A 14,071-nucleotide genomic window follows, 5' to 3' on the forward strand; every position below is an offset into this window, starting at 1 on the left:
CCACCAGGTCCGCCTCATTTCGCTAAAGCGAGAATTCAAAATGTTCCCTCTTGGAGGAAGACAGGCAGAGGTACAAAAAAAAAAAAAAAAAAAAAAAGTTGGGGGGGAAAGGGGGTGTGTGTGTGTGTGCGCGCATTGGTGATCTGTGTGTGGAGGGTGAAAAAGAGGGGGAAAAAAAAAAAAAAAAAAAAGATGGCGCCACAAGGAGCTGATATTAGGCAGAAGTGGCACTTTGAGGGTTTAGGGAGGGAGGGAGGGAGTGAAGGACTGCACAGCACACAACACAGTACAACACGGAAGAGGAAACGAGAAGTTACATCAAATAAGAGATTGTGGCACAAATAAAATCAGGTGCTGGATATCGGTTTCTCAAAGATAGCCGAGAGAGAAAGAGAGAGAAGAGCTTGAAGTGTTTTTCTTTTTCTCTTTATGTACAACTAAGGCTTATTGGTTAAATAGTTTTCAGGCTTCCCCGCCCGCAATAATTTTACATGCTGATCACACACACGCACACACAAACACACACACTCACATACACACACGCACAAGCCTTCTTCCTTTTTGCTCTGTAAACTCAGTGGTTCTATCAGGACAGCAGCCACACAATCTGGCGGGTTAAAGTCAAGGAGGTGCGGAACGAGGGATGGATGGATATGATGGGTGGATGCTGCAGTGGTGAAGGAGCAAAAGGGAGATTGAGAGTTGGGAGGAAAAAAAAACAAAACAAAAAAAAAAACCCAAAAAGACAGGAGTCTTGTCTCTGATGTCTGTTGCAATTAATATCTAAATGTGCAATTCCATTAGTCACTGCCATGGGGGACTGGGGGGGGGGGGGGGGTGCAGAAGATGGGGCGGGGGGGGTATGTTCTACTTGGAAAGCTTGCTAATGACTCGAATGAGCGCTCCGTTCTCGTCCTTTAGTCTCTGGTTGTCTGCTTTCAAGTCTGGGAGCATCTGAAAGGGAATAAAGGGAAACAGGGAGGGGAGGAAGACACAGAGACAAGGCTTAGACAAGTCTCGCCACGTAAACACGCTGTTAAACCAGTCAGGCCTGTTTTTACAAACTGTTAATAGCAGCCTTTGTAAAGCAATCTCAGGAATCACAGCATCTCAATTTTGGACTTTTTTTTTCTTTTAAATTGAAGGGAAAAAAAATTTTGTTCCAAGTCAAGAGAGAAAAAGTAAAAGCGGGCACACCACAGGCCAAAGATTCTGGGAAAGCCATGCAGAATCTAAGTGGCTGCTGCAGGCAGCCCCAAAAATACACACAGCAGAGGAGGAGGAAAACATCTGATCAAAACTGTCAAAGTATTGTTTTTGGTTAAAGTTCTAGATCACAGATGCAAATCAGAAACTATACCCCACTTACAATCAGCTGATCGCGCCTTCAAAGTTGTCTCCTCGTGCATCTCTGAGTCGCCTCCAATGCAGCAGCTAATTTCAAACAGCTTAAGAAGATCCTGTTCTGACCACTTACACTTCTGCATCTGACATTTCACCTCAAATTGTGCAGGGAGGAAACATCTGTGCCTGACTTGTATCAAACTTTCATGTCAAAATAACAGCCGCTGGTTCTTCCTGCATTAAGTGCCACGCAGCGAGCATGCTACTCATTTATCCAGCTTTCACTGCTAATTTGCCTCCCAGGGTCAGACTGTTAATGTGGGCTCCTATTACAGCACGCTGGCAAATCTGAAAGAAAACATTCAGCACAAACAGCCTGAGCTGGCTCGCGTCGTCTCACGCCTGCTCACGGCACTGATGATGCACACCAACACAATCTTCCTTCACCGCTCCCACCTGGGCTCTTTTTCCTCTTCTTCAAAATGTAGTTCAAGTTTAAAATATTGCAGATACACATGGAAGTGGTCAGAAAGGGTCTGATCTAAAAGTAGCAGCTGCTCTAGAAGCAGTGCAGGGCTGCACAAGGAGATGACCTCAAAGAGGAGATTCGCCAGGTTTAAAATCAGGTAAGGTTTTTAATTTTCTCAACAGGCAGAGCTGCAGAACTTTGCGATCACATCTCAAATGTGAGTGTATGACTTAAGTAAAGCCAGATTATGAATCAATTCCCTTTTCTTCATGACATCTAGTGGACTTAAGAACACATTCTTTTAAATGTCTTCATATTACTGTATTATAGGCAGCAACACATCACTGAATGAGCTGTAATAAGTAGGCCAGACATTCTCTAGCTCTATAATTAATAAATCCTGGCATTGGCCGGCCTTCTGCGAGGTTTAAATATTTCCTATAAAAGCACAATAGACTTGAAACGTCTCCCGTTTGGGCAACAGCACGTCTTCAATATGAATTACTGATTAAATAAATGACTTTGCTCTCCAAAAACACGTTTGTACAGAGGTGTTCTACAGGGTTCAGAGGAGACTGCCCCAGAGATCCAAGTCCTGCTTGACTACATAGTATAAAAACTGTCTGCTAGTTTAACTAATGACACTGTGACTAAATATTAACTTTATATTGCATACAGGGCAAAGTCCAAGATAAACCCATCTGTGCATGCATTCGTCTTAAACATTTGTTAAACTCATGTACAGACGAGGAGGGGAGGGCAAGGTGGGTTGGGTCTCTGAAGATCTCCGTCCAAAAAAAAACTGATGCTGTAGGAAACCACTTCATGCAAAGAAGCCAGAACAAGCCAAACTGAACTACTGAGCTCCCCCTGAAGAAAGCATCACAAGTCGAAACGTCAAAGAGGACACTTTCCTTCACAGTACAGTACATCTGTCACACTGTGAAGACTTACCTGAGCTTTGCTTCAATCTGTTATTAACATGCAATTTGGGGTATTTGGATAATGTTTTCATGTGTTTGGGAGGTGTGCAAACCACCGGACAGGCGTGTACTGCAAAAGGAGAGTGTCCTGTTGTGAAAATCAAAGACACCCTCCCCAATCCAAAAAAAAAAAAAAAACAAACAAAAGCTCAGGGGAGGCAGAAGGGATCATTTACAAAACCAGTGATGGCTGGGCGGCTGGACACCTGCCTGTCTATGGGTGCGGGGCAGAGCGCAAATGGAGCATGAGAAAAATGGGGTTGGAAGGGGGGAAGAAGGAGGAGAAGAAGCAGAGGAAGAGGAGGAGATGGTGGCAGACAAACGGACGTGGCCTAGAGGTCGACGGTGGGCAGCTGGCTGCAGGCCGACTGCGAGAGCTTTGCCACCACGCGGGCCAGGGCCCGGTTCTCAGCCTGCAGCCGCTCCTTAACCTGGCGTAGGGCCTGAACCTGCTTTACCTGGGGGAGGTTCTGCAGGAGGGGGAAAAGAACAACCACAACACAGAAAGAACAAAGAAAAGGAGGGAGGACAGAGCGAGAGTGGCAGAAGAGGACACATGTTTGAGGAGACAAATCAAGAGAGAAAGGATTAATGAAAGACAGGACAATTTAAATTAATAAAGAAGAGGGGCCGAGAGAAGGAAAAAAGGGAAAACAAAAGGAAGATCGTTAGAAAATGGGGACAGATTTTGGAATCCGAAGGAATGATTAAGAGGATCAGCTTGATGCTTGTAGACAGAATGGAAAAGTGACACTGATAAGATCAGCCAGCTGCCTAAGACCTAAAAATAAACACACTGTTATCAGTGACAGAACAACACATGCTTACTAGGGTTTGATAGATTTTCTCCCCTCTTTTCTCAGCTTAAAAATCAATTTTCCAGAAAAGGAATACTTAATTGGCCATCTCAGTACAGAGGCTTAAATGTTAATAGTGAACAAATATTACAGCAGCTGACCTCAGACGTGCCCCGAAGAGCAAAGACGACATCAGCAGGTGTATAAGGAGCGCACATGGGGACAGAGGCGGTGAATTCTATTGGTCCAAATATAAAAATCTAACCACAACTGAGCTTAAGCTTAACGCCATTTGGCTAGTGAGTTTTTTTTTTTTTTTAAACTAGTCACTTAAAACTGTCACACCTGTAACGTTTGCTGCTGGCATCTCTACCAAACAGTCTTTTAAACTGCCTTTAAAGAATGACTCATTAAAATATGAGAGATATAGGAGCTACATAAGTAGTGATGCACTGATACTGATGTTGATACATGACTGTAGGATGTGTGTCTGTTTAATAAAAGTATACTAGAGAAAAATATGATGACCTCTGTAGTAATCTTTGGGTTATTTCTCTCATATTTAAGATAAAATTTGCAATTTTGGTTCATAACTTATTGAATATTGTATGCAGTTGTTTTCCCTTCATTAACTATTATTATATTTGTTCTTTGGATCCTAAGAAAGAGACAGTATAGTTTAAGGAAAATGACATTTATATACAACTTTTGTCTTTTTTTTTTTTTTTTTTTTAAAGATTTAGTCCTTACAGAGATCTGAGAAAGCAGCAACAAAATATGAAAAGACACATAGTGTATAAATATGCAGTTTAAAAAAATGTATGCATGTGTGTGATTGTGTGTTGGTACCTTAAGTTCCTTCTCCATCTCAGAAATCTTCCTTTCTAGAGCTCTTCTTTCCTGTTGGGCGGAGAAAAGCAAGTTAAATCTGAACTAACAAACACAAAGACGCAGTCCAGTGCCGGCTCAACACACAGCAGGAAAGGAGAGGCGTGGGAGATGGTGAGGATGTAGTGACAGGGCACACTTGAGCACACGCATGTCTCGTGAGGCATCTGCAAGCAGCAGCCAGTTCAGACCTTCAATGAATTTAAAACTGTCTAAAGACAGAAATGAGCCAAGAAATGAGGATGGAGATGTTTAAAGGTTGTGTTGGATGGTAAGTTAAAGACATGGTTCATGGGAACAACAAAAAGAGGAAAAAAAAAAAAAAAAAAGGATATTCTTATACTGTAAAAGGCTGTGAAGAGAGATGAGACTTGTCTGATGGCCTCAAATGTTGCTAAGATTGAAAGCAGGGGTTTAAAAATAATGGCTCAAGTTTAAATATCCACTGGTTATGATGCTGTGGCTACAGGAGCTGCAGCTGAAGATGCCAGAGTCATTACAGAAAAGAGTGAAAACACACATGCACATAAATATAAATATAAAAGCCGACAATTCAACTTTCTGCACAAATTGAGGTACTTCACACTTTCACACACTGGGAAAAACAACAAAAATAAGCAGTCTTGAAAAGTGGTGACCACACGCTGCCTCTGAGGTTCAAAAACAGGTGAATAGAGAAGGTGGCGGTGTTCTGGGTGGCGTGGAGGGAGGGCGGGCCTCCGTTTGACCCTCAGCTATGTGAGAGATGACAGCCAGCAGCAGAGGAGAGACTAATACAAAAACTCAGGGTAAGATCATACCACCACCCAGATGATATTGGGGCCTGCTTGTTACCTTCAGACATAAACCCATTGGGGCAGTGTTATTGTGATGCTTAACCAATATAACTGAAATAAACTGCATTTAGTCTGAGAGACACTCGAGAGACAGAGGTATATACATGTTCAATAAAAGGTCTTTTTTTTTTTAAACAAACAAAAAAAAAAGGACATTTGGAACAGAGGTGGGTTATTAAACTAGCTCCATCATTACCCTTTTCTCCATCTCAAGCTGTGATCGGTCAGCGTAGCGTTCCTGCCTCTGCAATGGAAGATAAAACAGTGGAATACGTCAAGAGACCTTAATCATCGCATCGGGATTTTTAGCGATCTGATGAAGGACTTCTGCATACCTGTGTGGCCTTCTCTAGTTGTAACTTCAAGTTTGCCAGCTCCAGGTCTGTCTCACGTAACTGGGCCTTCAATTTCTCATTCTCAGCTAATGTTTGCTCGTAGAGCTGAAGAGAAAGGCAATCGCATCCAACAGTCAGTAAGTGCAACCGTCAAGTTTTTGTTTAAAAATATTTTAGCTTACAAAACAAAACCTTTAATTCTGAGTCACACAGACAGCCTCAAATATAAAACAAAACCCTTCTAAAACCTTCAATAATGCTGAAGTCCGGGCTCTGGGGAGGCCAGTCCACCACTGACAGTGTTCCAACTGTGTGTTTTTCTATCAATGTTTGGTTTTTTTACTGCATTCGCAGTGTTTGGGATCACTGTCACACTGAAAAATGAGGCTGTTGCCGATCGGAGCACTTTTCAGATGGTACTGCACAATGGATCAAAATCTGACTGTACTTTTCTGCATTCACAATTCCAAAACGTCTCTCAAGATCCCCGACACCGCTGGCTGAAATGCAGCCCCAAACTGTGACAGAGCCTCCGCCATTTTTTACAGATTGCTGTAAAACACAGTGGGAATCACCTTGGTGGTGCAAAAACATTCCATGCCTGTTGAATCTTTGGAATTTCTCACAGATTAAGCTAACGAAATGCAAACAAGTTATGCATTTTTATGATAGGTTTACAGTCAAAGTGCCTAAAGATACAATTTATTTTATTTTTTCAAAGATACAATTTAAATCTGGGTCATTGCTTTTGCACAGTACTGTATGTACGAGTTAATGCTGTTGAAAATAAATACCTTCTTGTAGTCAATGGCGTCATCTTTATCCAGTTGGCTGGAATATGGCCTTCGACTCTCACTGTAGCTACGGGTAAAAAGGGCGTCATTACGATCCGAGGATGAAGTGCTCTCATTCCTGCAACAGTAATGACACGCATTTGTTTATAACACACACACACACACACACACACACACACACACACACACACACACACACACACACACACACACACACACACACACACGGAATTTAACACGAAGGAGGGGAAACCTACCTGAACAATCGGTCACTCTGTAGGAAAGCAAAAAACAAAACAAAAATGTTAGAAAATGTTTTATTCTGCCATAAAATGTTTTCAGTCTTTACACTCGGGGAACTGCTAAGATATTTGAAGATCCACTTTTGATGGAGGACTTAAAAAACAGTGAACTGAAGGATGGAACCGGTTATTTAATCTGCAGCCTCTCTGTCTCAGCACCTGACCTTCACTCCCATGTAGTCAGCTTCCTTCAAACTGCTTTACATGCACATACAAACACAGTAACCACTAACAGCTGACATGCCAGTGACAGCCTTGAGGCGCCCGCTGCGCCTCCATATCTGCTGTGTTTGTGTAGTGCCACAGCCACGACAATGAAGCCAGACATCAGATAGGGAGGGCAGGTTGAGAGGTCGGTTTTCCAGCTATTTTAAAAATTGCAGTCTCCTTCCGGAGGTGGACAGAGCGCGGTGGCAACAATGCTACACCCTGGGTTTAAAAGCCCTGAGAGTGCTTCTCGACATTATTCAGAAAGGCTTTGAAGACATATTCTGGACATATTCTGCTTAGCCGTTTTTCATATTCATGACTTTACTCTCTTCTTCTCTACCAATTAGGAAGCAACCAGGAATTTTGTTTCAGCTCCAACACTTACCAGGATAAGCTTAGATGAGCTTAATATTTGCTAATTTGACTCAAAAAGAAATTGTTGTGCTTGTAATTAAGAGAGCTGAGCAGGAAGGGAAGAGGGTTTCCTGTATGTTTTTGAATCCCTACACAGATAACTGCTCATTTCCGATCTAGGGCACGCTGTTGTTGGTCCACCCTTTTTACTGTCCTACAGAAAGCGATGATAAACAGCTGTTGCATCTCCCTCTCACCCCCACGATGACGGTACTCAAAGGAAAACTGTGCGCTCTGTTATACTACAAAAGGCACTCCCATCCAAACAGGAAGTGCACCCAGGGGGCAATATTTTCAGAGCTGCAGCTTCAGTGGCTTCTAAAGACCGTATGAATGCACCCGAGTCCTCAACCTATTTATCCTTATTTCAGGGGCCAGAGCCCTTTATAAATTTCTTACAAATTGTGGCTCTCAGTGACTTATACAAAAAAAGAAAAAGAAAAAAAAAAAGTTCACGCCAGATTTCAACTTGAGAAAAATCATCTTATTGAAGTGTGTGAGCTGACCTTAAAAGACCTGCACTTCCTTCCTTTTGTGTTTCTACATGTTTTTAAAGCCCACTGATCTGCTGCTGAGTGCGCTTTGGTTTGCAAGGTCACCTCAGACGCCAGACAATCACCGGAAGGTGGAAGGTGGGTGGGGGGGTAAAATTCAAAGGCCGCAGACAGAAAAGATAAGTGGGAGGGGAGGAAATCATTGCTGTACAGAGTAGAAGACTGAATATCAAAGAGCGCTCCACTTCCTTGGCTTTGACTACATGAGATGAGCTGAGGAAGAAGGACCAGAATAGAAAAGAAATGCAAAAGGGCAAAAATCAAACGGAAGTCTCAGGATACACAGAGAGCAAAAAGACTAGCCTGATTTGGTTAACAGGCTGGAGGGCTTCTACTTAAGTCATTTTAATCTACTTTCTGCCCTGTGAGCTGAGTTACCTGTGTCTCTCCCTTGGCGTTGCCCTCCTCTGAGTCGGACTGTTGGTCGGGGTCATTTTCATCACCCTGGAGTTTAAAAAGATATGAGGGGTTAGCTGCAGCTTTCAGCTATCCGAATGATCAAAGAAAAACACCTGGAGCTGTTCACGAGTTATGAATGAGTACTTCAAAAACTAAAGAGAAATCTTTTAATATTGTGTGCAAATCTCTTACATCCTGACTCCAGAAGGGGACCCCAGTGGAACGTCTCTTCTCGCGGGGCCGCCTGCGATCCCGTATGGAGCGGGGCTGAGACTTGTCCTCACCCTCCTTTTCCTCCTCCTTCTTGTCTGTTTCTGGTTTCATAGAGAACAACGTCAACAATTATTGTACTCACAGATTATGTCACATAAAGACAGCTATAGAATTATAGTATTTCATATCTTCTTAAACATTACTATAAAGAACCAAAACCAGTCCCTAATCAGCTAGCCCTTGCCCTTCTGTCTTGTGATTTCCTATCCTTCATATTGTGCTTTGCAGGAATACTCTGATTGGGCTGAAAACTGGTTCATGTGCATCTCTCCTGATCTCACCAAGGGTGCAGAGCAAAACTGGTCTGCAGTCCAACAACATGCAGCTGGAGTCCATTAGGGTTACCAAAAAAAAAAAAACCTCTGGAAAGCCAGTAGATTCATCTGTTTATTTGTCAAAACGTTCTCTCTTATTGAAGTGAGGTTGCAGAGGCAGCAGGCTAAGCAGGGTATATACCAGACACCCTTCTGCCCAACACTTTCCAGCTCATTCTGGGGGATCTCAAGGCATTCTCAGGCCAGATTAGATTATTCTCTCTCCAGCGGGTTCTGGGTCTACCCCAGGGTCTCCTCCCACTTTGAGTTGCCCAAAAAACCTCAAAAGGGAGTATGCCCAGAAGGCATCCTCACAAGATGCCTGAAGCAGCTCAACTGGTCAACACGGAGGAACAGGGAGATCCTCACTGTAACTGAGGCTGAGCCTACGGAGGAAACTTATTTCAAAAGTTTGTAGTTGAAGCCTTACTCATTATGCCCTTATCCAGATCTCATGACCATAGCTGAGGGTTGGACTATAGAGGGATAGACTGGTAAATCAAATACTTAAAAGCAGTATTAGTATTATTCAATAGCTCATTTAAGAAAAGTATGCCTCTTTCCGCACACACACCCTCACCCCACCGTAAGTAGAATCTAAATCTGTAGGACACACTGACATGCCAAGTTTACACTCCAGTCTGTTTTCACCTCTGACACTCCTTCAACTTAACAGTTTTCTTGCTTTTTTTTTTTAATTAATGTTGACAAATGGTGTCAAATACCTAAGTTCACATTCAGGTTCAACAAGTGTTGAGTTGACCCCATAAAATGCACAATCATGACAAATTGACTTGGTGAGGGTTTGAAAAAAAAAGCAAAGGTTTGGTCACAGAACAAAGCAGTTACTCTTTCCTTCAGCTGCTTTCCATTTTCCCAGGGACACTTCATGGATTTATTTGTTAATTGACGAGGTACTTAAATTAAAAGGCAATCCAGTCCCTTTCTGTGTCAGTGCTCTTAATCAACATTTGGCCCTTGTGAAAACTGTGGCGACAGCTACAGCATCAGGCACCTACAGACTGTGCCTATACAGCTTTATACAAGTTATTTCAACCTCAACTTTTCAGTAACTTTGTCAGATATGAAAGATACTGACCTTTCTCTGTATCTCTGGAGGAACGGCTATAGGAGGAGGTGATCCCCGTCAGACTGTTAGGCCTGTTGAGGGAGCTAGTGCTGGAGGACGTGGTGCTAGAGTAGGAAGGGGTGGAGGCAGTGCTGACTGTGGAAATGGTGGAGGTGGAAGAAGATGAAGGCCTGGAACGCTGGGACAAAGGAGGGTGAAATGAAGAGGTTAGGCTAGCCAAAATATTGTGTAACTGCAGCAATACTTCTCAGGAAAGTTAAAAATAAAATTAAATAAAGATGTACCTCTTCGTAGGTGCGGTACTTAGATCGGTAATCGTCCTCCTTCGTCTCCGTCTTCTCCTCTTGCTTTTCCTTGTCCTGCTTCTCCTTCTCCTCTTTCTCCTCCTCCCAAGTCTTTGTGGCACGACTCCTGCCGATTGTTTTCTCGGCCTCTTGCAAGTCAGTAAGAGTCACACCCTGGAAGAAGAAAAGTCATTTTCTCTCTTTCTTGGATGATTTTTAAAAATCAGTCTAATATTTACTCATTCTAGGCCTGCAGCAGAATTGGTGATTTATTAGTTTGATTCATATGTACACAACTCTGGGCTATCTCAACAAAAATAACAGGTCTTATTTAAGAACAAAAAAAAAAAAAACTGATGGGAAAGTTTAGAGACTCAGGTTTTTAGGCTTTTGTGGTACAGTCGAGGTTTGAGTTGTAGATTAAAACAAGTGTGTTCCTGTGATTTCTTCCACTACCTTAATTCTTACCATGTCAAGATTGACACACTTACATTTGCGGTACCGATCTCAGCCATGCTGTTAAACCTTGGCTAAATACCAGATTTTCTTCTTTGAATTTTTACTTCCTTTATTGCTGGCCAGCAGACAGATAAACCTGTCCAACCATCCTGGGTGCAATTTTGAGATTAAATTGCAATATTAGGTTGTTTTGTTTTTTTTAATTAAAAAAAAAAAAAAAAAAAAAAAGCATTTTAGCTTTCTTCCCCTTTCTTTCAAGCCAACTTTCTTCTGATTGGCTGCCCCTTGTAAACAAAAAGGTTAGAGGAGCAGGTGGGTGGAGCTGAAACAGCGCTGTGGGCTTGAGATGGCCATATTTGGATACCGGCTCTCACTGACGACATACAGAGCCAAGAACAGTAAAAACAGGGTTTAGAGCAGTCTGAAGCCTGAGCCTCCGACTCGCAGGGTTTACCTGAACATAAACTTTGTTTAACAGGGACATCTACCATTTTCAATTTAAATACAAGAAAGTAAATACAGCAGACGAAGAGTCAGCATATTAAAGGGGACACAGGTTAACTAACCTGGGTGGACCTCCTTGTCTGTCGAGCCTGCCTGGAGCGAGCTTTCCTCTGAGACTCTGCCTCCTCATCTCGCTTTGGAGTCAAGTATGACCTGACAGGTACAGACACAAGATACAGACACAGACACACACGTACGTTAAAGATTTGGAAGAAAAAAAAAAGAAAAGAAAAAAATCAAAACAAACAACTCTCAGACTTATCAAATGGGAAAATTATCTATTAAAAGATATCTCATCTCTCCTATACAGCGTTGTAGTTGTCCTCATTATATTGATTCTTACCATCCACAAAAGAAACAGATGTCAACAAAAGATTGGAATCAGCAGAAAAGACCTCGAAATGCACAGATTTGTTAGAAACATTATCTAGTAACACACCTGCTCACACAACTACTACACAGGGTATTTCTAGTTATAAACAAGACTTTAGGAGCATTTTATTTCAAACTTAAAAGCAAGCTCACAGTGGAAACATATTATAAGTGAAAATATGGTATCTACAAGCAAGCACAAAAAAATAAATAAACAAACAAAAAACAGTAAAGTACTTTGTTGAGTTTAAGAACATTGAACAAATGTGTTAATGTGATAGGAATATGTATATTAATATTTTATTTCTTATCGTAAACCACAGCCCAAGCTTAAAAAAAAAAAAAAAAAGAGGCTTAGAGACAGTGCAGTTTACTTTTAAGTATTTCCAGGATCCAGCTTTAGCCACCTGAAAAGCTTAGTTGAACTCCCCAAAAAGAACCAGGCAAAAGTTATTACTGTCAGCTGATGTTTTGTTTTCAGCTGATATGAAGACTACACTAGACTAAATCATTCAGCACTGTTTCTCAAACAGGTTCAGGACCTTCACAGGGTCTGGCCTTCAATCATACATTCACATCACAAAATGTCACAAAAAGTGTACAGATGGAGCTAAGAAAGCACCATTGTGTGCTGGAAAGTCCCAGCATGAAGTGACAAAGACAGTTTTATACTTTGTGTGGTCTTAAAGTAGCAGGTTCTCTTTAATTTGGGTGTGTTCACTGCCAGACATGTAACCCATTAATCCTCTCTGGACATCTGGTTTCTTCTACAATACTGCTGTAAAGCTTTTTCCTAATGGTATGGGTGTTTTTTTTTCCCCAGTAGCTTATTTAAAGTATTTAATATTAACTAAAGAAGCCTTTAACTTAACTGCTTTTCTAGTACTTTATGTAGTTGGGTTGGAGTAGAAGGCATCCATGCTTCACTTTCACAAGGGAAATTAAAAACAGCCATTCTAAAAATCACTGCTGCCTGCTAGAGATATACATTTGTAATATAGCAACAAAGCACAGATATAAGAAAAGAAGCTCAAAAGGCAACACAGTTTGGAAAATAAAACAGTAAATCGCTTGTCTCAGCCTGAAGCACGCTTCTGTTGGCCACACACACAAGTATGAACTCATTCAGCCCAGAATGGGGCCTTGGCCTTGAGGAAAATGAGCTGCTTCTGCCCACCTTCCTTATAAGGAGAAGTCACTGGAGCAGTTCAGGCTCTGAAGCAGCCCGGCCCCACTCCCACCGTGACAGGTGGCTTATTTCAGCGCTGCTACAGGAAGACATGCACTCAACCCCACTCAAATATACACGTGCAAGCGCAAACTCATATCCCTCCCCTTTCACAGAGAAACTCTCACTCACTTCCCAGAGTGTCCGTACGGAGCCTAGGAGTGAACACAACCCTATGGAAATGACAGCGGCTTTTCTAAATGGAAAAAAACTATTCAAAGACTACCAGAAATAAAACTACAACCACTTTTTAATTAAAAAAAAAAAATAATAATAATCACAAGCTTAAGAGGAAAACTAATAAAATGGATATATGTATGTGGGTGTTTGCGTTACCTGCGTCTTTCGGTGCCAGTGGTAGTGGTGGTAGTGGTAGATATGGCGGTGGTGGTAGTGGTAGACGTGGTGGTCGTAGTAGAGCCAGTGTTTATAGTGGGGACGACAGCAGCCGACTCCTTCTCCTTCTCCCTTTCCCTCTCTGCACTCTCTTCTGACCAGTACCTGTTTATACAGACATTTTAAACACAAACTTTAGCTCACAGATTCCCTTTCAGCTGCTGCAATTAAAAAAAAAAATGCAAGGATCTTAAGCCCATATAAACACTGCAGGGCCAATTACTATACATTTTCTTGCCTGCCAGATGATCATGTCGGACTTACTTTGTTATACAATTATTTTGAGAGTTAGGTCACCATCTTTTTACTATTTTGTATGGGTTGCACCACAGTGCTAAGTCTCTGGCACCACTTCTGCTGAGTTTTAACAAAATAAACAAAACCTAGTAATACGATGAAGTGTTTAAGTCCACTAACTGTACTGGATACACATTTAACAGAGAAAAGAAGAAAGGAAACAACCAAAAAAAAAAAAAAAACCTGTTCAAGCTTTGAGAAACTTCTGGAAATTAGGTATGCTCCTGACAACTAATTTACTAGTTGATTAAATTGGAGGAAAAACTGGTTGACTACTCTTAAACTATTAAGACAAACAGAAAACAGACAGAGTTGAGCACAATCTCATGGAGCAGGCTAAATATTCTCCTGTATAAAAACTGTATTAAAGATCAATTTGAAACTAAATCACATGGTTAAATTCATGGCATTTAGCACAAAGTATTATATATTGCATACAAAAGATACCAGATCAGGTTGTCTTAGTTTCTGTGGTTAATCTTAGCAGTGATGCTACAAATAGCCTTCCTTCCCTGCAGCAGTCCACACC

General features: G+C 41.7%; 1 protein-coding gene across 2 annotated transcripts in view; it reads right to left on the reverse strand.

The window, feature by feature from the left end:
* Positions 1-831: 831 nt before the first annotated feature.
* Positions 832-14,071, reverse strand: part of ppp1r12a (protein phosphatase 1, regulatory subunit 12A) — a 57,576-nt gene continuing 44,336 nt past the window's right edge. Inside the window, exons 15-26 of one of the 2 annotated variants that reach the window (XM_030720356.1) lie at positions 13,186-13,350; positions 11,312-11,402; positions 10,287-10,460; positions 10,012-10,180; positions 8,518-8,639; positions 8,305-8,370; positions 6,704-6,720; positions 6,447-6,564; positions 5,653-5,757; positions 5,514-5,561; positions 4,443-4,493; positions 832-954 (exon numbers count right to left, since the gene is read on the reverse strand). In XM_030720356.1, coding sequence (XP_030576216.1) covers positions 868-954; positions 4,443-4,493; positions 5,514-5,561; positions 5,653-5,757; positions 6,447-6,564; positions 6,704-6,720; positions 8,305-8,370; positions 8,518-8,639; positions 10,012-10,180; positions 10,287-10,460; positions 11,312-11,402; positions 13,186-13,350 — 1,213 coding nt within the window. In that variant the 3' untranslated portion in view covers positions 832-867. Of the gene's footprint in view, positions 955-3,077; positions 3,267-4,442; positions 4,494-5,513; positions 5,562-5,652; positions 5,758-6,446; positions 6,565-6,703; positions 6,721-8,304; positions 8,371-8,517; positions 8,640-10,011; positions 10,181-10,286; positions 10,461-11,311; positions 11,403-13,185; positions 13,351-14,071 lie in introns of those variants that run through there. The other variant, XM_030720357.1, reaches the window with a different exon arrangement.

This window comes from Archocentrus centrarchus, chromosome 23 (assembly GCF_007364275.1).
Source record: "Archocentrus centrarchus isolate MPI-CPG fArcCen1 chromosome 23, fArcCen1, whole genome shotgun sequence".
Lineage (NCBI taxonomy): Eukaryota > Metazoa > Chordata > Actinopteri > Cichliformes > Cichlidae > Archocentrus > Archocentrus centrarchus.